The sequence below is a fragment of the Pteropus alecto genome, unplaced genomic scaffold (genome assembly GCF_000325575.1).
Source record: "Pteropus alecto unplaced genomic scaffold, ASM32557v1 scaffold75, whole genome shotgun sequence".
Taxonomy (NCBI): domain Eukaryota; kingdom Metazoa; phylum Chordata; class Mammalia; order Chiroptera; family Pteropodidae; genus Pteropus; species Pteropus alecto.
In genome coordinates, this window is record NW_006440638.1 from 23,724,306 (window position 1) to 23,749,800 (window position 25,495).

The 25,495-nt window shown below is 38.9% G+C and overlaps 1 protein-coding gene across 6 annotated transcripts in view; it reads right to left on the minus strand.

Annotated features, from left to right (window-relative positions):
- The window catches only part of CACNA2D3 (calcium voltage-gated channel auxiliary subunit alpha2delta 3), a 799,126-nt gene that overhangs the window by 413,546 nt on the left and 360,085 nt on the right, over window positions 1-25,495 (minus strand). For all 6 annotated transcript variants that reach the window (XR_003048003.1, XM_015593665.2, XM_025050813.1 and 3 more), the window contains 3 exons: window positions 21,561-21,621; window positions 21,312-21,462; window positions 9,993-10,067 (listed from right to left, as the gene is read on the minus strand). Coding sequence is in view for 5 of the 6 variants with exons in the window: in XM_015593665.2 (XP_015449151.1) it covers window positions 9,993-10,067; window positions 21,312-21,462; window positions 21,561-21,621 (287 nt within the window). In the remaining variant the exon portion in view is untranslated. The remainder of the gene's footprint in view (window positions 1-9,992; window positions 10,068-21,311; window positions 21,463-21,560; window positions 21,622-25,495) is intronic.

The window sequence follows — 25,495 nt, forward strand, 5'->3', positions numbered from 1 at the left end:
CCCTTGCCCTAGAGAGACCACAGAAGGTTCATTTTAAGGTCTGGTGAATGGTTCAGAAGGTCTGAAGTAGATTACAATAAGAGTTTACTCATTTAAATTTTATATTTGAGATCCAGGCTCACCCAATTTGTCATGGTTTTTTTTTCCCCCCTTAAAGAAAATAAATGTGAGTTATTTGGTACATAAAGCAGCAAAACAAAATTCTCTCCAGACAGTAAACAATACTTTTGAAAGACAAAAACAAAAACTTAGAACCTCAAGATCACTTCCTCAGGGATGCTGTGTCTGTCATGTGGTATTTTAAGCAAAATCATAGGAAATCTATGAACCAGGACCACTTAGTTTGACCAAGGCTAGCATTTTTACCCTAGCCGTTTTCTTCTATTTTAAGACTCATTGAGATTATCTCACTCCTCTTTCAAATTTTAAAATGAATTTTATCAAGTACTGTTTTAATTAAAATTATCAACTTCTGATTTTTTTTTTAAGGCAGTTAGCTGTGTATTGTGAAATCAGATTTAGCTGTCATTGGACTAAAGGTTCATGATGTAATAATCCCAGATGCCACCTCCTGGGAGCCCTTTCATTAACTGGAAGTAACATCACAGCGGCCGCCAGGGAAACAAGTCATAAGATGAAAAGGTATAGGGAGAAAAAAACCTCACTTATTTGGCAATCATGAGAACTCGGCAGGATACATGTGGATATTTAAGTGAAGAATGAAATATCCCAAAGGATTTGCCACATTCTAGTTAGAATTATTGAACTCAAGAGGATGGAAAGCTAGCCTCAGTGCACACAGTGCCAGTTCTACACAGCTTTATACAGAAGATCATAATCCTCTGTCCCTGTTTCACAAAGAACACGAGAAAATGGCTTCCAAGCTGCCATTCAGGGAATTTGGCCTGATCTAGGCAGGCTAGTGAAGATTGCCAATCCTGAAATCAGAGCGTTTCATCTACAATCTAATTCAGATTGTCCTCATATTAAAAACATAATGAGTTTTAGGCTTTTGTTTTCAGTGTTTTGTAAATCTTCTATTGAAACAAACAAGAAAATTTCAACCAGATTCCTCTCCCAAGTGGCTCATCTATTGATTGATTGATTCATTCATTCATTCATGCTTCTTCTGAGTATCTACCTCATGGGCAGTGGACTGGTTGTACAGTCTTCTCCTTCTGGAAAATCAAGCAGGTTTGTATAACACCGGCCTGCCTCCTAGTCATAGTTGCAGACACCTGGATCAGGCTGTTGGCTGGGCTGCTTCACCCACTGGAGATGCAATGGGCACCTGATCTAGCAGAATCAGTCAGTACACAGAAGACACGTAGGGGAGGTGGCCGAAGAGAGCGCCAATGACTTCTAACATTACATTTAAGGGTGCAGTCTCTTCTACTGCAAAACTTTTCAGTTAGGTAGGCTGATAATAAATTTCCATTTTGCTTTTTAAGAATTTGCTAGTCTGTGTCCCATGCCACTGAGTCCTGAATGTATATGGACTAACATTAATTTGATGATAAAAATGGAAGTTGGTTCAAATTAACCCAAAGGAGCTCACCTTTGTTTTAATATATCCCAAAACCACAAAGAAAAAGAAATGTTTTGTCTTCTGAGATTTTCCCCAAATTAAAAGACCCATCAGGTAAGAACACTGCAACTGCAATCAGCATTTTTTTTACATATAACTAAAGCAACCTAATACATATCGTTCAACTGTTCACACTAATTTGATAATACCCCTTTTTAAGAGTTCTTCATATACTTCAGATTATTTTTAATTAAACTTTTTGTTTTGAGATAATTACAGGTCTACATGCAGTTGTCAGAAATAACACAGAAAGATGCCATATACCCTTTACCCAGCATTCTCTAATAACATGTGGCAAAACTATGATAGAATATCACACCTGTACAGTCAAAATTCAGAACAGTCCCATCACCACAGGATTCCTCATGCTGCCCTTTTATAGCCACTGACCTTTCCCCACTCTCACCTCTAACCCCGGGCAACCACTAATCTGTTCTCCATTTCTATAATTTTGTCATTTCAAAAATGTTATAAAAATGCAATTGCGCAGGATATATCATTTTGGGATTGACTTTTCACTCAGAATAATTTCCCAAAGATTTAAAGATTAATCTAAGTTATTGTATATATTAATAGTTTTTTTTTTAATTACTCAGTGATATATCATAGTACATATATATCACAGTTTGTTTAACCATTCACCTACTGAAGGATACCTGGGATGTTTCCAGTTTTAGGTTATTATGAATTAAGCTGCTATGAACATTTGTGTACAGGTTTTTGTATGGACATAAGTTTTCATGAGATAATGCCCAAAAGTGCAAATGCTGGGTCATATCATAATTGCCAAATGTTTTCCAGAGTGGCGGTATCATATTACATTCCCACTACCAATGAGAGAGCCAAATTCCCCACATGCTCACCAGCATCAGTGTTTTTTATTCTTTTAACTCTTTTATTCTAGCCATTCTGATAGATGTGTAGTGATATCTCATTATGGTTTTAGTTTGTATATTCTAATGGCCAATGACACTGGCTATCTTTTCATGTACTTACATGCCATCCTTTTCAGCACAATGTCTCTTCATGTCTTTTGCCATTCTCTAATTGGATTGTTTGTTTTCATGGTTGAGTTTTCAAAGTTAATTTTAAATTCTCTATATATTCGTTCTTTATCTGGTATTTGGTTTGCATATAACTCCCAATCTATACCTTGGGAGAAGATATTTTATAGCTTGGGAGAAGACATATCTTTTTGTCCTGTCAGCAGGCAGGGTCTTTCACGTAGCAAGTTTTTTAAATTGTTTTGTTTTTAATTTTGAGGACATCCATTATATTAAATTTTCCTTTTATCGACTGTTCTTTTAGTGTCAAGCCTGAGAACTCTTTGGCCCTAGATTCTGAAAATTTTTTCCAACTTTGTTTTTCAGAGAGTGTCATAGTTATACATTTCACATTTAAGTCTTTGATTCATTTGAGTTAAACTTTGTTTAAGTTGTGAGATGTGGGTCAAGGTTAAGGTTTTTTTGGTCACTTTTGTTCTATTTTTGTTTTTTGCTTTTGTGTGTTTTGTTGTTATTATTATTTGTGCTTACGGATGTTCAAATGCTTTATGCCATTTGTTGAAAGGATATCCTTCCTTCATAGACTTTTGTACCTTTATCAAAAATCAGTTGGACATATTTGTGTAGGTTTATTTCTCAGTTTTCTCTCCTATTCTATTGATCTATATTCTACTTCTCAGTCAATACCACACTGTCTTGATTAGTGGGTCTTAACATTGAGTAGACTGATTCTTCCTATTTTATTCTTTTTCTGTGCCTTTCTATGTAAATTTTAGAATGCCCTTGTCTACGTCTACAAAAAACCTTGCTTGGATTGATAGTAATCTATTCAATTTACAGATCAATTTGAAGAGAATTGATATCTTTACTATGCTGAGTCTTCCCATCAATGAACATGGTAAGTCCCTTCATTTATTTAGGCCTTCTTTGGTTTCTTTCATCAGCATTTTGTAATTTACAGCATCCAGAGCCTATACATGTTTTATTAAGTTTATATATTTGGAGTAATTATAAATAGTACTTTTTTTTAAAATTTAGGTTTCCCTTTGTTCATTGTTAGTATAAGGAATGTGATTGGTTTTTGTGTGTTTATCTTGTATATGTTGCTTTGCTGAACTCATTTACTAGTTCTAGGAGTTTTGGGGGCTTTGCGTTTGGGGTAGATTTTTTGGGATTCTCTACACATACAATCACGTCATCTAAAAATAGGGATAGTTTAATTTCTCCCTTTCTGACCTCTATGCCTTTTATTTCTTTTCCTAATTTTATTATACTGGCTAGAACTTACAACACTACATTTAATAAGAATAGTGAGTGTAGACACCCTTGCCTGTTCTGATCTTAAAAGGAAAAGCTTTCAAACTTTTACTGTTAAGTCTAACACTACCTATAGGTGGTCTTTATCAATCTGAAGAAGATACCTCTGTTCTTGTTTTGCTGATATTTTTAAGTTTTTAATTGTGAATGTGTGTTAGATAATATCAAATGCTTTTACTGAGTTAATTGATATGATCATATGATTTTTCATCGTTAGCCTGTTGACATGATGAATTACACGGATTGATTTGACACTGATGTTGAACCTGCCTTATATATCTGGAATAAATCCTACTTGGTGGTGGTGTCTAATTCTTTATATATATTGTTGGATTTGATGTGCTAAAATTTTGTTGAGGATTCTTGCTGTAAGTTTATGAGGGATATTGGTCAGTAGTTTTATTCTGTACATTGGGTGGTTTATCAGGGAACTACTAGCCTCATAAAATGAGTTGGGGGAAATTTCCCTCCTCTTCTATTTTTTTGGAAGAGATTCTGTAAAATTGGTGTTAATTCTTTAAATTTTTGGTAGAATTATCCAGTGAAATCATCTGGAACTCAGGATTCTTTTTTTTTTTTTTTGAAATTTGAAACTATGTGTTCAATTTCTTTAATATTTATAGGACTATTCAGGTTATCTATTTCATCTTGGTTAGATTTTGGTAGCTTGTAATTATTGAGGATTTGGTCCATTTCTTCTAAGTTCTCTAATTTGAGAGTGTAAAGTTGTTTAAAAATGTTTCCTTAACATTCTTTTAATAACTGCATTATCTGTAGTGATAATCCCTGTTTCATTTATGATATTGGTGATTTGTGACTTCTCTCCTTTTATTTTTATCAATCTTAAAAGAAGTTTATCGTTTTTTTAATTTTTTGAAGGACCAGATTTTGGTGTCATTGATTTTTCTCTACTGTTAACCGGTTCCGATTTACTGATTCCTGTTTTTTATTATTTCCTTCCTTCTGTTTGCTTTGGGTTTGTTTTGCTCTCTTTTTTCTAGTTTCTTGTGGTAGAAAATTAGATTATTAATTTGAGGCTTTCTTTTTTCTAATGTAAGCCTTTAATGCTAGCAATTTCTCTCTAAAAACTGTAACAGCTTTTCCCCACATATTTTGATACGTTGTCTTTTCATTTTCATTTAGTTTTATATTTTTAAAATTTCCTTTAATACCTCTTCCTCTTTGACCCATGGACTATTTAGTAGTGTACTTCATTTCTAAGTGTTTGGAGATTGTTTTGTTGTCTTTCTGTTATTGATTACTAGTTAGATTCTGTTATTACCAGGGAAGAAACTCTGTATGATTTCAACTCTTTTATAGTTGTTGAGATTTGTACTGTAACCCCAGATACGTTTTATATTGGTTAATGTTCTATGGATTCTTGAAAAGAATGTATGTGCTGTTGTTGTTGGGTAAATTATTTTATAAATGTTATTCAGATCTTTTTGGTTGATGATATTGTTCAGTTCTATATCCCTGCTCACTTTCAGTTTAGTGGTCTATCAATTAAAGACTGAAGTGTACAAGTCCCCAACTATAACTGTAGGTTTTTTATTTCTACTCCCAGCTGTGCTAATTTTTTAAATGTATTTTCCAGTTACTATTGACATACAATATTATATTAGTTTCAGGTGTACAACACAGTGATTAGTCATTTATATAACTTATGAAGTTACTACTTTGATAAGTCTAGTACCCACCTGACACCATACACAGTTATTATAATATTATTGGCTATCTTCCCTATGCTGTATATTACATTCCTGTGACTGTTTTTATAACTGGCAATTTATACTTCTTAAACCTTTTCACCTTTTCACCCATTTCCATAACTCCACTCCTATCTGGCGACCATCAATTTGTCTCTGTATCTGAGTTTTTTTATTTTCTTTGTTCATTTGTTTTGTTTTTTATATTTCAAGTATAGGTGAAATCATACGGTATTTGCTTTCTCTAATTTATTTCACTTAGCATAATACTCTCTAGGTCTATCCATATTGTCACACATGCAAGATTTCATTCTTTTTTATAGCTGAGTAATATTTCATTGCATATATGTACCAAATCTTCTTTATCCTTTCATCTATCAGTGGAAACTTAAACAATGATACATTCAATAAGGGGTTAATACTCCAAATATATGAGGAACTCATACAACTTAACACCCAAAAAGCAAACGATCCAATTAAAAATTGGGCATGTGACCTGAAAAGACATTTTTCAAAGAGGACATATACAAAGGGCCAAAAAATATATGAAAAGATTTCAACTTCACTAATCACCAGCTCTATTAATTTTTGCTTCATGTATTTTGAAACCCTGTAGTTTGGCCCAAACACATTTAGGTTTGTTATGTCTTCCTGGTGGATTAATCTTTTTATTACTCTGTATTTTCCCTCATTGTCTCTAATAATTTTCTCTGCTGTGGAGATTGCTTTACCTGAAATTAATATAACCACCTTTATTTTTTTAAATTAATGTTTGCATTGTATATCTTTTCCCATCCATTTACTTTCAACATACCTATGTCATTGTATTTCAACTAAAGTTCTTATAGTCTGCATATGACTGGATTATATTTTTAATTCAGTTGGGCAATCTCTATTTTTTGATTGGTATGTTTAGATCATTTATGTCTAAGATAATTAGTTATCATGTTAGGGCTTAAGGCTGCCAATTTATGTTTTTTTCCTGTTCATTTCTTGTTTCCCAACCCTGTTTCTCTTTTCTTAAATTCCTGTAAGTCATTTTTTAAGTATACCTCTTTTATTGTTTTATTTACAGTTGCCCTAGTTATTATAAATATGTAACATCATGGGCTACTGTTATCAGCATTTACCACTTCCAGTGAAATGAAGAAATCACTTGTAATCGGGTCCCTTTACCACCCATACTTTTTTATATATAATTGTCTTAAGTACTTCCTCAACAAACATTGGGAACACGTCAGATGATGCTGTAATTTTTGCTTCAACTATCAAATATATTTAGGATTCTCCTGAGAATTAGCATACTCTATTATATTTATTCCTATTTTTACCCATTCCAATGTTTTTTCCTTTCTGAAGTTTCAAGCCTTTTTCTGTTATTTCCTTTCCATTTGGTGAGCTTCTCTAGTCATTCTTTAAGGGTAGATTTACTGGTAAATTCTCATGGTTTTCATTCATCTGAGAATGTCTTTATTTCCCCATCATTCATGAAAGATATTTTCACTGAATATAGAATCCTGAGCTGACAGTTCTTTTCTTTCAGTACTTGAAAAATGCTGTGACACTTCCTTATGGCGCCCATGATTTCATATAAGAAATCTGCTGTCATTCAAATGAGTAATTTAAGTAACATGCCCTTTCTCTCTGGCTGCTTTCAAGTTTTTTTTCCCCCCTTATATAATTATATTTAATTATAATGTGCCTTTCCATGGATTTACTTTATTTGGAATTTGCTCAGGCTCTTGAATATACATGTTTATGTTATGCCTTTCACTAATCTGGGGAAGTTTTCAGCCAATATATCTTCAGATATCTACCCAGTCCCATTCTCTCCCTCCTCTCCTGGGACTTTCATGACATGAATGCTATCTCTTTTGTTATTGTCCTGCATGTCTCTGGGATTCTGTTCCTTTTGTGCCAGTCCATTTTCTCACTGTTGTTCAGACTGGGTAATTTCTATTGATCTGTCCTGACAGTTACTGATTTGATCTGTTGTCATCTCTACTCTACTGTTGAGCTGATCCAGTGAGTTTTTTATTTTGGTAACTGTATTTTTCAGTTCTATAATTTCCATTTGGCTCTTTTTTGTAACTTCTATTTCTTTGTTGAGATTTTCTATTTTTTCATTTGCTCCAAGAGAATTCCTAATTGCTTGTTGAAGCAATCTGACAATTTCAACATCTGATTCATGTCAATATTGGCTTCTGTTGATTGTCTTTTCTCACTCATGTGATTTTCCTGGTTCTTGGGATAACAAGAAATATTTTTATTGCATTCTAGGGCATTTTGGATTCTATAATTGATACTCTGGGGCCTATTTAATCTTTTTTCTTAGCAGTCAGTCTCTCTGTTGGGATGTAGCACAAGAGCCAAGTGGGTGGAGATAGGATGGAAGGTCAACCTCCTGTTCAGCCCCAGTGAAATTGTGGAAGGATGGTCTACTGGTGTTTGGCTGAAGTAGGAAAGGATTGTCTCAAAGACTGTCCTTTGATATGCTACATTTTCCTGGTCCTTTAGCTAGAGGGAACAGGCTTTTCTCTAAAGCTTTTTTTTTCTTTTGATCTATGCCTGTTGTTGTTTTAGGTGGGAGGCATCTGAATTGCTCTATTCAAGATATATGAGAATTAATAAGGAAATCCAGGAAACTCATCTCCATGTCTTTAGTCTATGCAGTTCACCTTCTTTCCACCTTGCAGAGTCTTCCTATACCTACTTATAACCTATTGGGTTATGTACAGAAATTTTTAGTTGTAAGGGGGAGAATCCAATTGAAATGTGGCTACTCTATATTGGCAGAATCAGCGTCTGGATTAATTTTTATATTCAAAACTACTCCCACCTTCAATACTCATAAATTCAAAGGTAATTTTAAATAAATTCTTAGCCCACCTTCTCTAACAAATTTTTCATTCATAAGACTTCATATCTCCAAATAGCAAACTGCCCCTTGTTTATTTAGGAAGTTATCTAAGGAAGGCCTTGGTCATTTTAAGCACCTTTTCTACTTAATGTTGTAAGCACCATCACTGGACACCTATTTAAGGCTCTGAAGCTATCCCAATGCTAGTATATTGGGGAAGGGATAGAATCCAGACCCAGGTAACAGCCAAACAAAAGTAAATTCCCTAGAGAAATTTACCTGTAGGCTTATATCATTTTTGCCTACCTTAGCCTAGAAAATGACCATAAACAAACACTCCCTAGATAGACTTGTTCTTTGAACTATAGAGTACCCGTTTCTCTCTCCTAAAAACAAAGCTCATTACAATATTTCTTCCCTTTCAAATCGAAGCTTGGATATTAACCCTGGTATAATTTTTCCCTCTCACTGTGTTCTAGTTGTAATAAATTTTTCTCAATCTTCTGTTGTTCATTCCCTCAGAAATGCCCAAACCGAGTGCTTCTAACGCCTGCATCTAAGACAGCACCAATGCCGCTCCCTAGCCATTTGGGCCAGGGCTTCTCCCCAGCACATGCACAGTGCCTCACAGAGGCCTACATTGGCCAATGTCCTCAGCCACCTCATGGGGGTCTGCTCTCCAGGGGAGGAGCATTACTTTATTGTAACCAATGAGGAGATACAACAAAGCAATGTGAGTAATGGCAGCTCTGAGTCCCACGAGGTGTGACATTGTTGCAATTACAGCTATACCTTAAACCTAAATTGTCACCTGGCTCTGTAGGAGTGGTGTTGGTAGCTGTGGTGGTTGTACTGACGAAATTGAAAAAGGCCAAAGGGAAACAAGATTTATTTTATAGAAATCTATTCTTGGAATTTTCCTAGAATGCTCCAAGTGGAAGGGAAACTTCTATCCCATTTCTTAAGGTCCTCTTTTAACCTATCTTCACTTGGTTCTGCAATGTTTATGGAGCAGGCAATGTTCAGAGCATTGAAGATATAGCAGAGAGTAGACATCATCCCTATCTTTATAAAGCTTATCTTCTAACCTGGGAGACAAGTTACCCCAATAGTTTCCCCAACAATTATTTAATCAATTGTAATACATGCAATAATAATATAATAAGTGGCTTCAATTTTCTTTAAAATCTCAGCAAGAGTCATATTTTTTCAGTGGTGTCAACACAGATATCAAGCACAGCAGAGAATGTGCTTAGAGCAAGAGAAAAAGAAAATCAATACAGTTGTTTCAAAATTAGCGAGCATCTGAACTCAATGTAATTATTTTACTGCCATGATTTCATTTGTGCCTTTTCCTAAATATTCTACACACTAGGGCTTTGAGGTCTTCAATGAAAAGGCAGTATATTTGATGAGTTTCTAAAAATTAGGGCAGAATTATTATAAGTGATCACTGTGAAAGCAATAAGGGTGTGCCATGACCCCTGGTGCAACCACCCAGCAGCAGGCCCTACCTCCTTATTTGTCCTGTCAGCTTGCACCAACGTTCCATTCAGGCAAGGTTCCACATAATGAAGCTCCTCGTTATACTGCAAAGGGAAGAAACAGCCAAGAGGAAACAATTAAGCATTTGAAAGGTACTAATTAATAATTTAAAAATACACACACATAAACAAAAACAGCATGATCACAGGCTCGATTCATTCATATAAAGTGACTTTCTTGAGTCCTATTTTCTGTGGGTGCCCGTATAGAAAATCATGCTTAAGTGCCAAAAACAGACTTTATTCTTTTCTTGTTTGAAAAAGAACCTTTTAGAGCATGTTTTGGTGTCTGGCAGTGTTCAGGCTGTACACAGCTAAACAATAACCCCTCAGGGATGAATCCAAACACTGGGGCTTCCTGGGCATGGATGACAACACGTGGTCCAGGTGGGATCTAAAGAGCATCCCAGATGTGGGCAAATAGAGCACTAGCTCTGTCTTCACTTCATGGAGCCAAGGGAATCATGTGTTGGTCAGACATGTGTGAGGACAGAATGGAGGAGAGGCCTTGATGTTTGCTCATCACTCTGGGGCTACATGGGTGTTGGTCATAAAATTGCTTGTGTACAATGACACCACCCTCCACACAGGCCAGTGCCAGCCTTCCAGTCATTTTTGACCCCTGAATACCCAGAAGGAGACCATTTGTTTTTGTCCAAAGCTCACAACTAAGAAGTAGAAATTTGAGCATTTTATCTTCATTTCTCTCATCAAGAATGATTCCCTGCAACTGTCATTAGACTGGTCATTTCAAAACACAAATCTGATGATTATGTTATCTCTTGTAAATTGCATTTGCAGGTCCCCATTGCTTTTCAGAAGAACCTGCCCAGGGCTTGGCAAGGCTCTACACACTTGATATCTATTGACTTTGTAGCACGTTTACTCATTACTTAGTCCTCTCCATGAACTTAGCACCAGCCAGCCCTAATTTGCTTTCTGTCCTCTGACATGTCCCATCTTTCCTGTCAGGCCTACCACCACTGGCCCTCTGCATGGGGCCCTCACTCTGGCATCTCCCACTGACTCCTGGTTTATCCTCTAAAGGAGGCAGGTCAGCTCATTCCTGCCTCCTCTGGGAAGCAGCCTCTGGTGCAGGTGAGGCTCCTTTCCTGCATACTCCCAAATTCTAGTTACCTGGTGCCTGGATCCCTCACCACAAGGTGGGGCTACATTGTTAGAGTCCACGTCTGGTTCCTCAGTGTATTCCATGTGACAAGGACAGGGCTGAGCCCACAGTAGGTGTCCAAGAACAATTTGTTCAATGAGTGTCATGGCACTTCCATGTCATCAACCAAAGTCCCAGGCAGAGCTCCAGAGGGAAGGAACCAGACCATTTCTCTCACAGGCCTAGATCTCACGCAAAGTCTGGCTAAAGAGTTTGAACTTTAAGTCTGTGGATACCAAAGACCATGGAGGGTTGTGAGCAGGGGAGAGAGTGAAATAAAGAGATGAGCTTGAAACAATTGCTCTGGACACACTGCAGGAACAGACTGAAGAGGACTAGACCTTCAGCTGCTGCAACAGTGACTAAGATGCATCGGGTTTCACATGCTGAGATAGTGCTAATACTAATAACAGCAATTAACCATTATTAGGTTTCACATGCTGAGATACAAGCCAGCAGGAGTAGTGCTAATACTAATAACAGCAATTAACCATTATTGAGCACTTCCTTCATCTAGACACAGGCTAGACTTCAACCACAGAACATCTCAGCCTCATGGGGTAAGTACTTCCAATTACTCTCCCTTTACAGGTGGGGAAATTGAGGCAGAGCGAGGATGATGTACTTGCACAAAGTCACCAGGGAGTACATAAAAGTAGAGTCCAGATTCAAACTCAGGCAGTCTAACCTCACAGCCATTGATCTCAGGACTCCAAAGCCCCCAGTTTCTCCTGTCTGGCCCCCAAGCCTCTGTGTTTCCCATCAGTCTGAAGTTTGCTCCTTCTTTAACCTTTGTTCTTGGTCTAGTCATACGAAAGCTTTTGAAAAATTATAGCTCAGTGGTCTTAGAGCTTAATCTCATCTAATGAAGCAAGGAGAAAAAATACATTAATGCAATTCTGAAATCAACATTGACCAATGGGAGTGCAACTTTTCGATAACAAAAGGAACATCATCTCAAGATTCTGAAAGCAACTGCACAGTCCAAGCTAAAGAAGAGTTTCTCCAAAGTTCTTACTTCATATTGGTCTAACATTGGAAGTTGCTGGAAAAAAATAAAACAGCCATTCACCTCTTTTCCGCCTCTCCTGTTGACTGATTTTGTTCAGGGTGACGGTATATCCATTCCTAACGCCTGAAGTGTAATCAGTCTTAGCCAATCATAGCTATCCGGTCCCCCTCTGCTAAATACATGCTTTCATAGCCTGTCTTAGCAGTTAGGGGTGGTGAAGTGACTCATTCTCTGCCAATGAAATATAAGTGGTGGTTTACTGGGCAGTTTCCATGAAATTCTTTTCTTTTCATTAAAGGAAAACTCTCCTATATCCACTGCCTTCCTTTCCGCTTGGGATACTACAGTGCAGTTGCAAGTTATTTTGCAACCATGAGTGACAAGATTAAAAGTGGACAGCAAAGTTCAAGGAAGACAGAGCAGAAAGATGGAGCCAGTGTGGGTCCTTGATGACACTGCTGAGCCACTGTATCAAAACTGCAGCTGTCTTCCTCCAGGCTTCTTCCATGGGATTATGAGATGCCTACATGCTGAAGCAACATTCATTCAGTCGATCTGTAACTTCTAGCCCCAAACTGTTCAACTCCACTTTTCAGGTAAATTTTAAAATTTCATCTACATTCTGCCTAATATACACTCTCAAAATTGATTCTTGATATTGTACAGTCTGAATTGGGAGTCGGGATACAGGTCCAACTTCTATTTCTGCCATGTACTCACTGTGTGGTCTTAGGGAAGTCACTAAACCTTTCTGATCCCAGATTCACATACATAAGAAGGTGCTGATTCATCTTCTATTTACCCTCCAGGGATCCCTGTGAAGATTCAATGAGGCAACAGATCTGAAACTGCTTTGCTAATATAAAGGCCTGTGCATGTGGGGGGCTGCAGAGAGGACTTAAAAGTAAAGAAGACCAAGAAGTTCTTGCCCTCATCAGGGAGGAACATGTGCAATAATCAAAACCATACTCACTGTTACTGTGTGAGCTGTGGCCACAGTGGAGGAATCTGCTCTTCTGAACCCCCGCCAGCTTGTTAGTGGCATCATCCAAGCTTGCAGTTGACTAATTTCCCTTGACTGCATCAGGATAAAGCTATGCTGAGCAATCTGGTCTGTATCACCAAAGGGAGCTAGGCTCAGCCATCTATGTGAGGGAACAGTGCACAGCAGGCGGCTGTGCCAAGGAGGCCCATTGGCTGTGCATGCTCACCATGCTATCCAGAGCTCCTCCCAAGAGGGAAACCAAGGGCGCCCTGCATGTGGAACTGCTTCCAGGCTCCCAGCAGCTCTCCATTTGGAAACCTTTCAGTGCTACATGTTTATGGATGTTCCCTAGATTTCTACTTTGGGAAACAATAATGTGGGATGGCCATATTAAATACACAACTGAAGATCTGATCATCTCAATACTCTAAGGTATTACGGCCTTATAAATCGTTCTCTTTCATCCCTACTTAAACAATCAGAAAGCAATAGTCTAAGGAAGAAAAGGCTGCAATGTACATTATCACCAGCCAGATGGAACTGTCTTCAGTATTTGCTTTTTCTCCTTCCTACTACCAGAATTGAATCCTAAAGAGAAACTCAACCGGCCCTTTTTCCCCTCAAAGTGGTAAACTGTTCCTGAATTTTCTGGGAAATGGGAAGAGTCTCTTAGCAGAATAGGAGAGGGTCCAGACTGCCCTGGAGATGGTCCAGCAGGCCCATCCAAGGAGATGGACAAAGAACTTAAACCCCTTAAAGAGCTTAAAAATGGCTGTAGACACAAGGCCCCAGTCATTGTTGGTTTCCTTCTCCCCTTCTCTTACCTGATTGGTTCTTCTTCCCTGATTCACATAGGGTAGCGCAATAGAGCTAAAGCAACTGAGACAGAAAGCCTGGGTTTACATCCTGGCTCTGCCACACACCAGCTGGGTGACCTTGGCCAAGAAATCTCAGCTCTCCGAGCTTTAGTGTTTGTATTGGGGATTGTAACTATACCTCCCTCATGATCTCACTGTGAGGATAAAATGAGATAATTCAGTAGACTCAACACAGAATTTGGCACTGAAGAAAGAGAAAGAAAGCATCTGATGTAAGTGCACAAAAAGTAAGAGAAACAAAAGATATGTATATGATGTGTGCTACACAGAGACAAAGACTGACAGATGTACCCTCCACCTGATCTGGTACTTGCTAAGAAGGATGGGCGGTGGAAGGCGATGGCAATGACTCACTCTTTGGAACAGGGCTCACATGCTCCTGACCTCCGCCAGGGAGTACGGACTCTGCATTTGTTGGAGAGAACTGCTTCACCAGTTCTGCTTCAGTAGGCACATGTGACTGTCTAAATACCAGAGAAAGAAACCGCCACAGTGTGTGGCTACATACTGTCCCACTCCATGACACCCTCTGAACCCTCTCAGTGACCTGGGTCTTTGGCTGACTGTGAGCCAGACAGTACAGCCAGCTTATCACCAATCCTCTCCCGGAAGGTGTCTACCAGGGAATCCTTTGTTTCTGTGTTTGCTCACTGAATGCTAGCTAAGCACTTGTGGTATGCCAGGCATACAACAAACTGGCTAAATTTGCACTTGATCATCACTGTGGAGTGATCAGGAACTGCTTATTCTTGCTTTCATTAGTAAAAGAATATGCTCGTTACATCTGAAGATAATATCTGTTTTTCCTTTTCGTGATAAAAGTGCTTATTTGTGACGCTGCAGTGGTATATCCCCCCCTCACCCCCAAAAAAGGCTTGAGATAAAGCCACGATTTTCTTCAAGTGTTAGACTACATCCCCACTACGCTCATCTCACAGGAATTATACCTCCCTCTCCTCTGTGCCAACCACCAAACTTAACTCTCTGATAGCAAGGGACACATTGCCATCCTCCTCTTCCTTCATTTGCCCAATCTCTGTAAGCATTCCCTACATCTCCCACTTTAAAGATACAGCAAAATCTTCTATGGGAATTTCAATGATGATCTAAAATAGAAAAGGTAAGTTTTAAGTTTTATTAAATAAATGGCCAGAATGTTTTGGAGAAAGATCTAAAAACAGAACAAATGGGCTGGACTCGCTCACCAAGATTCACGCAAGCTTCAGCACTAGTGTAGAATTGTGTCTCCACATCGGCTTGTATAAATCACAGCCCAGAGACCAGAGAGAAGAGGATTAGCTAACTTTGGGTTCTGGATGGTACTGAGGATTCTGAAACCTGCTTAATGTTAGAAGCTGGACTTAATCGATGGAAGCTTTCAGACCTAACAAAAAATCATTAGTTGCCTAAAAAGAGAGAATGAGGGGAGGGAAGACGCAACTGAGAAGAGAGAGACTTTAAGGGGACCTCTCAACATGTCACCCTGCAGCTGAGGTTCCTTCCATGTGCTGTTGCCTCCAGATGAAGTCTCAATCCCTCTATGTGATGGACCAGACTTGTGTGATCCGGCTTGACCCTCTCAGTCCAGGCCCATTCTTTTCACTAATAGGCCCGTCCATCCACTCCACTTCTTACACTCACCTTGATTCCAATAAATCCAGAACTCCTTTCAGTCAGTCGAACCAGGGCTACATTTCCTGGTTATGGGACGGGAGTTACTAGAACCTGAAAACAGCAATTTTCTCCTCAGTTCTCCTTCCTCCTGTGCTACCTCATTGCATATGCCTGGCTAATGCCTACCTATCTTGAAGTGTTCACTTAGTCATCGCTTCTGCCAAGAAGCCATCACTGAGATGCCAGTTGGTTGAGTACCACAGCTCTGTGCTCTCCCAGGCCCCTTCACTGCCTCTCTCCAAAATTGCACTGGCCGCACTTTACTGTGAGGACCTGCTTCCTAGTTGCTCCCACACTAACACTCACATACATAAAACATCAAGGGCCACAGGAGGAGACAACCCGCCTTCTTTATTTATAAAAACAGCCCTAGTACATAACTCTTAGTAGTCAATAGCATTTGTTAAATGAATAAATAATCAGAACAAAGAAACAAAAAGGCAACATTGTAGAGAAGTTTACTGACAGAAAAGAAGAGGAACAAAGCCTGGAGGGGGGCGGGGCGGGCGGGAGTGGGGAGGTTGACACAGAGAGACCCTCTGTCAAGAAACAGATAAATAAACAAAAAGTTAAGGAAGTGAGTGGGTACGTTTTAGAGAATCCTAAATTCCACAAAATCCATAGATTAAAATGTTGGCATGCTCATACAATGCAAGAAAACTGATGTAGAATTGCTGGAATGCCATTAAATATTTTTATGGTTTTACTGGTGCACTTTTGATTAAATAACCTTTAGAATGAAAATGTATAAGGATTATGTAATGAAGCAGATGAACCTACAATATTTTCACGAACACAAGGAATCCCAGGGATCTTTTGCATTACAAAAGTTTTTTGTGTAATTTGAAACACGACTGGACATAATTAGTAGTATAGGACAAATGAGCACTGGAAGAAAATACCATCCTCATACTTTTAATACGGAATCGATTACTTTAAAAATCAAATCCACAGCAGGCAAAGCACTGAAGAAATGGTTTTAAAGAAAATTCTGCAAATTAAAACCAGGGCACCAGAAAGTTCTGGGTTGAACTAACAAATGATGCTCTTCTCTATTCGACTCTGCACAAGCATGAGCTGCAGGAGGCATTTAAATTGATTTAATAATATCAGCCCAGTTAATACTGTATTCATTTAATGCATGGCTTTAGACTTCTGTAAAATCATTTTTCAAATTTCAGCATTGAACAGGACAGAATTAGCACCCTCATTTTTATGATAATATTGTTAATTTAATGCATGGCTTGGAGTTAGACTTCAAAGTGAATCAGAAAAATATGCCTTTCTTCTTGTCAGAGACATCTCTCTTCATGCACCAGTAGTTTGACCTTAAATTTTAACTTAGAATGCACAAAATCACTCTCATATTTCAACTATTCTTTTATAATTCAATCATTTAGTTCATCAGTCTTAGATAGATTCTGTAATACCCTGCCCATGAAAGTTAAAACAGTTTTTAACACTATCTTTTCATGTTTATTCTCTGGAAAGATCTGGACTGGAAGCTTAATACATCAGATGCATTTAGCAATAAACTTAATGCAAATATGCAAAAATGACAGGAATGGCCAAGGAAAGCCTTTTCCGCTACTTAAATCTATCCGCTCTCTTCCCCATCATGGCACTGAAAATCAAATGGCAATGATGAATTAGATTTTTACAAACAAAAACCTACAATGCACGAGGCCATCCAACTGAATGTAAAGATTATATTCTTTACTTTCTCTCTAAAACACTGAAACGTCTCCTTAAACACATCTACCTAGCAAGCAAGAAAAAGCTGACAGGGTGATGAAGGGTGAAATGATAATGTCCTCTCCCGTAAATGGAATCCAGCCCACAAGAACAATGTACTCAGACTGGCAGGGCACTGTGCGTGGAGTTTCAAATATTCCATCCCCTTGCACTTAAACCAGCCTGCAGTGGAGTCCCCCTCTAGACAGAGGCAAGTGACCATTTTAAATTGATTAAAGAAAAACATCATATTCCTGGAGCAATTTTGTCAATATGGGAACAGAAGGTGATGGAGAAAAACAAAACAAAACAAAACAAAACACCACCACAGTTTGGAAAGGCAAAACTGGTAAATTACACTTGGGATTGGAAGAGAGGGTTCGAGGAAATGCAAATGATGATTTGCCAATTACAAATCTCCTATTTTGGAATGTCGAAACGTTGGTATTATGAACCAAATGTGTGTGCCCCTCCCTTCTTAAATCCTATGCTGAAGCCCTAAACCCCAAGTGGTGATACTTGGAGATGGGGCCTTTGGAATGTAATTAGGGTTAGATGAGATCATGATGGTGGGGCCCTTGTGATGGGATCATGCTCTTACAAGAAAAGACATAGGGGAGCATGCTCTTTCTCTTTCTCTATGTGCACATACAAAGAAAAGGCCACGTGAGCACAAAGAGGGAAGGCGGCTGTCTGCAAGGCAGAAAGAAAATTCTCACCAGCAACAAAATCCTGTCCGACCTTGATCTTGGACTTTTCGGCCTCTAGAACTGTGAGAAGATAAATTTCTATTGTTTAAGCTACCTAGTCTATGGTATTTTGTTACAAAAGATGGAGCCAACAAATACAGTTTCTAATTATGTAAACATTATACCCTACTTAGTGGATGTTCTGATAATATTTGTGTGCATGCCCTTTGGTGAAGCAATTTCACTTCTAGATTTTATTCAGTAGAAGCACACACAACCTTGCAAATACAAATGCATGAGTCCATTCTCTGTAGCATTCTTGAGGAGAAAAGAGATCAGTAAAAGCATAATGTCCAGCAAAAAGGGACCAGTTAAAAAATTAATGTCAACTATAGGTGATAGAATGCCCTGCTTTTCAAATACATGTGATTACAATATGGGTATAAAGGCAAGTTGCTGAATATTCTGTAAAATATGATTCTATTTTTGTGGAAAAATTATGTTTGTTCATATACATAGAAAAATTCAAAAGAATATGTGCCAAATGAAAAGGGAATGGGAACATTTCTGAATTGTTTAAGTTTTTACATATGTTGCCTATATTAAAAGCAATCAAAGTGTAAAAGTTACTATTAATTAGTGGTTCCTTTTTTGACCTCAGGCTTTTGATATAAATCCACTAACATGTTTGATCCATTACCTTACCCATTAGGGGAACAGAGTTTATGATTTTAATATAGAGGCTCCTAATAAAAATGTTCAGAGAATCTTTCTAGTTATTGAAATAATAATGTATATAGTCTTAAAGCTGATCATTTATATTGAAAACTAGCAAACAGATGTATAGTGAGGGTTAATGGAACGTCTAATGGGTTTCTATAAAAGGGACAATTTGGGGTAAAAAAAATAATTTTTTCCTTAACTGTTCTTTAATAACTGGCATGTCTACTTTTAATTATCTTAATCACTCTCTCTTCATTATTGAGTTGATACTGTTTGTATATCTTAATGAACTTACAGAGATTATTTCAATCGATTGGTTTTGTTAACAGAACAATAAATCTCGACTGATAAGGGATTCAGGATGTAATTAGTTAGCTCTTCTTATTATGCAAATTTCTGATACTTCTGTAATGAGTAATTAAAGATTAATAAGAAAGATAGTCCCAAATTAGCTGCTTCTTATCTGTAAATGCTTCAGGATCTGTGGGGATCAGGCTATACTTGCGTATTCACAATGAGACTGGTATCTACAGTAACTTAACTCTTGATTTAGAAACCCAAAGTTCTATCTGAAAGTTCCCTTGGAAAGAACTGTACCCCTGGCCATAGAGTTCCACAGTAAGATGGTTGAGAGGCTCAACTACATTCTCTTCACTTCTGCTCAGGAAGCAGGAGGAGGTAAAGCCAGTTTCCGAGTCCTCACTGTGCCTTTTTCTGGCTTTGTGACCTTAAGTCAGTCATTTATACCTCTTGCTGCCTTTGTCTCTGTGCCACTTAGCACAGAGCTAGCAGAAGATCCAATGAGATAATCCATATAGGGTATTTAGCAAGGGCCTTGCATACAGTAGTTGCTCTATGGAAGGCAGTCACTGGCGTTATTCATTCAAAAAATATTGAAACTCCTACTATTTACCAGGCACTGTCCTAGGCACTCAGGAGAGTTCAATGAATAAGACTAACCCCTGCTACCATGTACTCTATGTTCTCTTTCTTTTCCCTTTCTTCTTTAGGGCTTTTTAAAATTTTAAGCTATAATTCATGGTGCCTTGTGATTGTATCTTTTTGCTTAGAATCTTATCAGAAGCACACACAGGCAGGACACTAACTCAAGCAATCCTCTCTGCAAGCCCAATGCCATTGGAACACCCTTGCCCTCTGCCTAGTGAATAAAAGTGGGAGTCATGCCCATGTAGAAGGCTGCCCAGAAATAAGGTACCTTGATGACACATTCTGCTCAGAGGCTCAGGGAAGCCAGACCACAGCAACAGCAATTTTGGAGCATATCCACACTGCTCTCCAAACAGCTCCCCTTCCTTCATATCCTATCACTGGCCATGGCTTCTGTGCACCAGCTCAGGTAATCCTGGCAACAACTTTGTGGGTGATGTGATTATACCGGCTTCCCAGCTGGTGGGTTGATGATGACACTCAAGTGGTTTGCCCCAAGAAGCATAGCTGTATGTGGCAGAACCAGGATTCAAAACTAAGCCCCAATTCCAATGCCCAAGTTCTGTACGCCTCACCACACTGCCTCCTCTACCTGCTGCAGCTACTCCATGTCCCAGATAAAGGTGATGCGGCAAAGCACAGGTGACCCGTGCACTTGGTTAAGTACTCAAGGAAAAGAACCAGGCTCTTGTGCCATAATCTTTGTGAAAAGAGTGGGAGAGACATAATGGACATGATGAAAATCAAACCACAGAACTGGGGAGAAGAGAAGAAAGAACTGGAGATGGAAAGCTGAATCAGTGTTCTTTCCAGAGAGGATGTCACTGCCTGAGTTTGGTTCCCAAATTCCCCACTTCCCAGATCTGTGACCTCAGGCAAGTTACAGACACCACCAAAACCACTGCTACCACCTAGAGTTGCTGTGAGGAACAGAGGTGATGCCCATATGAAGAGTAAAGTAAATGGCACACAGTAGGCACTTAATACATGCCACTTTTGTTTCTGAAGCTGAGATAAAATGTTCTGTGAGCTTTTAACTGCTCTCCATATTTTAGTCTTTTTATCCTTCTGATAATTATTACTATCATTGTCATCAAACTAATCTAGATTAAAGTTAATTTTCACATAAGAAAATCTAGCAGTTTCACAAGGAAAATTTTGCCAGGTCTAATTCCCCAAGTTCTGAAAAGGTTGGCTCCCCAAGAAAACCAAATCTGGTGCTTCTCTTTCAGATGACAGCACCTGCCTTCATGGTTAGGAGAAGAAATGTGACCAACTGCATTGCAGGCTCCCAAAACCCCTTGACTAGCATGATTCAGTGAACTTGCAGGGGAATAACGGGTCCTCATCCTGGGGCATCTAATGCGTATACAAAAGCATAATAAAGTAACCATTAAAAGCAGTAATAAAGTAACCATTGCTGCTGAAAGATCAAAGGAACCCAAAATGCAATGAAATCTCAGAACAGCCACACTCACAGCAATTATGTTGAAGAAGTCATCATCGCCCAGTGTGTCCAAAATAGATGAGACGGTTTGCTTTGCGATAGTCAGACGGAGACCTTTCATGCTGCCACTGACATCAACTAAAATGACCACGTCTTTTGGAGAAGTCGCTGCCTGGATGTACCTAGGACAGGAGAAAATTAAGTAAAAATGAATGTTGAACCTCTCTGCAATTTTTCTCTTAAAAAAAATAAATAACCAAAAAGTTTGACCATTTCCTACCATTTTCGGTTCCTACAGTCGAAAGCAATGACTCCATTCTCATCTGGTTCCCATTTAATCCCTAGAAGAAAAATGGAGTTATAAGAAACCCAGAAACTTCAAATGTTTATTCATAGCATTTCAAGACTGCTCTGCTTTGCTGATTTAAGGGACAGGGTGGAAAATCACATGCGAAGACCAACCCCGGGGCTCCTCACATGCTCCATCACCAGCTCTGGGAAGGTGCTTCAGGGCTGTGAGACTACAGCCAACTGGCCTTAGCTCAGTTGCTCCGAGAACTGCTGGAGAGTGGTGACATTGTTAGTGATGCACTGTCCATCAAGAAAGGACGTGATCGAGCTCCTTCTCATGGCCAATGATAAAGTTAGCCAAGGTCATTTCTCAATATTCCTCAAGTTGTTGGACCTAGTGGCACCATTCATAAATCTCTGGGCAGAGTCTGGCCCTACCCCCGGACCAGGGTAAGGTAATATCTATAGCATACGGGGTGGAAAGCATTTGATATGTTTCTTTCTCAGAATATGCAAAGGTCTGTTCTCTCCTCACTCCTGTTTTTAAAGTCAGGAATTTTGGCCTGGCCTTCTACACTGAAACGAAATAAAATGGCCCTAGTTACGCTGTATAATGAGGTTTGAATTTCAGGCTTTGAAGCCTGGAAAGTTTTTCCCATGTGTAAAATGGTATCCAATACCCTTAGTCTCATGGTTTGCAGACTGGTCAGGTTATGCCCAAGATTGACACTCTCTACCTATAACTTAGTTTTTAAGAATAAAATTTCATTTAAAAAGAAAAGTGTTTGCTACCTAAAAATTAGAAAGTCATTGTTTTCAACCATTGGTGCTGCTCAAGGATGGAAGATATAACGCACAGACCTTGGAGTTAAGAAAATTAGAATGGAAAAAAAATATTTTCACAGGAAAAATTAGTGACTCAGATTATAGCACTGAGATTCTCCTTTCCAATTAATAATGGCCAGCTTTCTGGACCACTCTGAGCTAATAATAAGCATGTGCTTCAGATAACATCTGAGCTAATAATAAGCATGTGCTTCAGATAACATCCTCAAATTATTACACAGATAACTGTGACATGGCAGTTTGTAATACAAAAAGTCATTTTGTTCTGTTTTCCTGTACCTACATTTTCCACCTGCAAATGTGCCTAATTTAATGAGTTCCTTGTAACAAATCAAAAACAAAGAAGTATGAGAAGCCACTGCCAATTGAAGGTCATTAGGTAATGAAGATAAAATAAAACTGACATGATATTGTACACTAAGGGACAAGAATGCAATTTGTTTTAAAAACATCTGACACACTGTATAAAGCCAATACAGCTAGGATCACAGTCTTGACACACAATGCAATCATATTCATGGTGAGTCTAGGTTTGTTCCAATTTGTAATTCCACAAAGAATTGGTCTGAGTCCAACATAAAGAGAATTTTTTTTTAGTGTATTGACTCATAGTAGGTGTCAGTGGGTATTTCTTGAACTGAATTGGGGTGAGTGTTCTTAGAACACAAGCATATCTGATCAACCTCCACCCCATCCCTTACTCTACTACCCACCCTCCCCATCACCACGTGCTCCACTAGGAGGAGAAAATGTGCAATTCTCTTTTACTGCCCCAGCATTTACGCCAGGGCCCAGAGGAAAGGAATTAATGACACTCATGTTCTCCTGGATTCAGATCATTTCTCTGCAAATGGGCTTGTAACTCCTCCCAGTCACTGCTGAAGCTTAGTGCTTTTTAAAAAGTCAATATGAAATTAGTCTGCTGGGAAAGCCTATAAGGGATACAATTCCAGAGAGAAAGTGGAACAAATGGGATGACCCCAGAGCCTTTTGTCTATGAATCACAATTCTCATCAAACTCCACATACTCTGCCAGTTGTAGACATACAGCAATGACTGAGAAAGATGGACCTCTGGAGGCTTCACATCTAGCAGAGAAGTAGACAATAGATAAGAAATCACAAGAACCAGAGATGTCAGGAAGGAGAAGTACCTCAGACTACGTTAGTGTATAAAAGATGATTCTTAAAGAAGAGGCATCTTTCTTTAAGCCAAGAGTAGAATGACAGTATATTATTTTTCTAGGGCTGAGGTAACGAAGTCCTCCAAACTGATGGCTTAACAGAAATGTATTCTCTCACAGTTCTGGAGGATAGATATCCAAAATTAAGGTGCCGACAGGGCCATGCTCCCTCTGAAGTCACTGGGAAAGAATTCTTCCTTGCCTCTTTTAGCTTCTTGGTGGCTCCCAGAAATCCTTGGTCTTCCTTGACTTGTAGCTCTCTCCAACCTCTTCCTCTGTCTTCACATGGCTATCTTCCCTTGGTGTCCCTGCGTCCTCTCCTCTTATAAAGACACCCATTAGTTTAGATTTAGGGTGCATCCTAATCAAGGATGATCTCATCCCACCTTACCTGATGATAGCTACAAAAGACCCCATTTCCAAGTAATGCCACATTCTGGGGCTCCACGTGGACATGAATTTGAGGTGGAAATACTATTCAACCCACTACATATGGGAAGGGCTTTTAAAACAAAAGTGAAGTGTGGCCACAAAGATTACCCCAGGCAGAAAGAACAATGTTTGCAAAGGTTCTGGAGCTGAGAAAAGCATGCAAAATTCAAAGAACCAAAGGAATGATGGTGTAGTCGTGCACAGAGAACATCTATGCAAGAAGAAAGGAGCTTGATGGCAGCAGGAACCTTCCGGCCCAGAACTCCCTGGTCAGGACATGAGGTTCATACTGAGTGGGGATGAAGACAGTCCCTTGAGGCAGTTCTAGCAACAGCTGCCCAGGATGTGATAAGAAAGATCACACCTTGTCTCAAAATCAGGGCTGGATGGGCCTTGGCAGCCAACTTGCTCAAATCTGGCATTTGGGCCAAAACCTTTATTTCACGGCAGGGACTCCAAGGTTCTCAGAATTCAACATCTTTTCCTGAGATTTCTAATTAGGACAAGGACTTGATCTTCCAAATCTCATGCCACTGCTCTTTTTCTTATGCAGGCATTTCCATAAGGGTTGTGATATGAAGACTTCTCTAGGATGTTAGCATGAGTTAAAAGAATAAATCTAAAACTGGTTTCTAGGCCACAGGAGGAATATCTGAGGGCCTTTAATCTGCTTAAGTGCATCTTGAATCTCTGTGACTGGGACAGCAGAGGCAGCATTTACCAAACTAATTTGACCACTGAGCCCTTCAACTCCCCACAAAAGAAAAGAAAAGCTCACAACAAAATGTTTTAGGAGACAGACTTCAGGAAATCCTATTCCAGATGGTACTATCTCCCCCAAAGACATACCAACTTTTAAGCATATATTTTGTACACACAGGTATTTTGAAAATTTTCAAGTAACTTCAAATTCCAAGAAATAACAGTTGGCTCATCTCAAATGAGCCAACTCTGAGATCCAAAGAATTGTCACTTACAAGAACTATCCCCACAAGCTCCATAATGTCTGCAAGTGCCAATATCCCTTTTGAGATTCCTCCCAGGCTGGATGGGGCATGAATCTTAACACAGGAGGAATGATGCAGTTCAGCTGACATAGCTGCCATCCAGCCTTCTCTCTGAGGCACTGTAACCTTCATTATCAGCATCAGTGATTGCTAGCCCACCTTTCTCAGCTTTCAGAGGACAGGATCTCTAGAACATTCAGCATATCCTTAGGTGAAACTGAAAATAATGTCAAAATATCTACTGCAGATTCAAATGCTCACATCTGATTGAATTTAAAAGACTGTTCGACACTCCTACACCCTGTAGTTTGTCCCCTGAAGTCATTATAAATTAATATTGGAAAGAAATTACTTTTACCTACATACAGATAACATATGATTTCATGTTCTACTTCAGCACATGCTAATGAATAGTGGGGCCATACAACACTGTCTGAAAGTCAAGCCACATGCTGC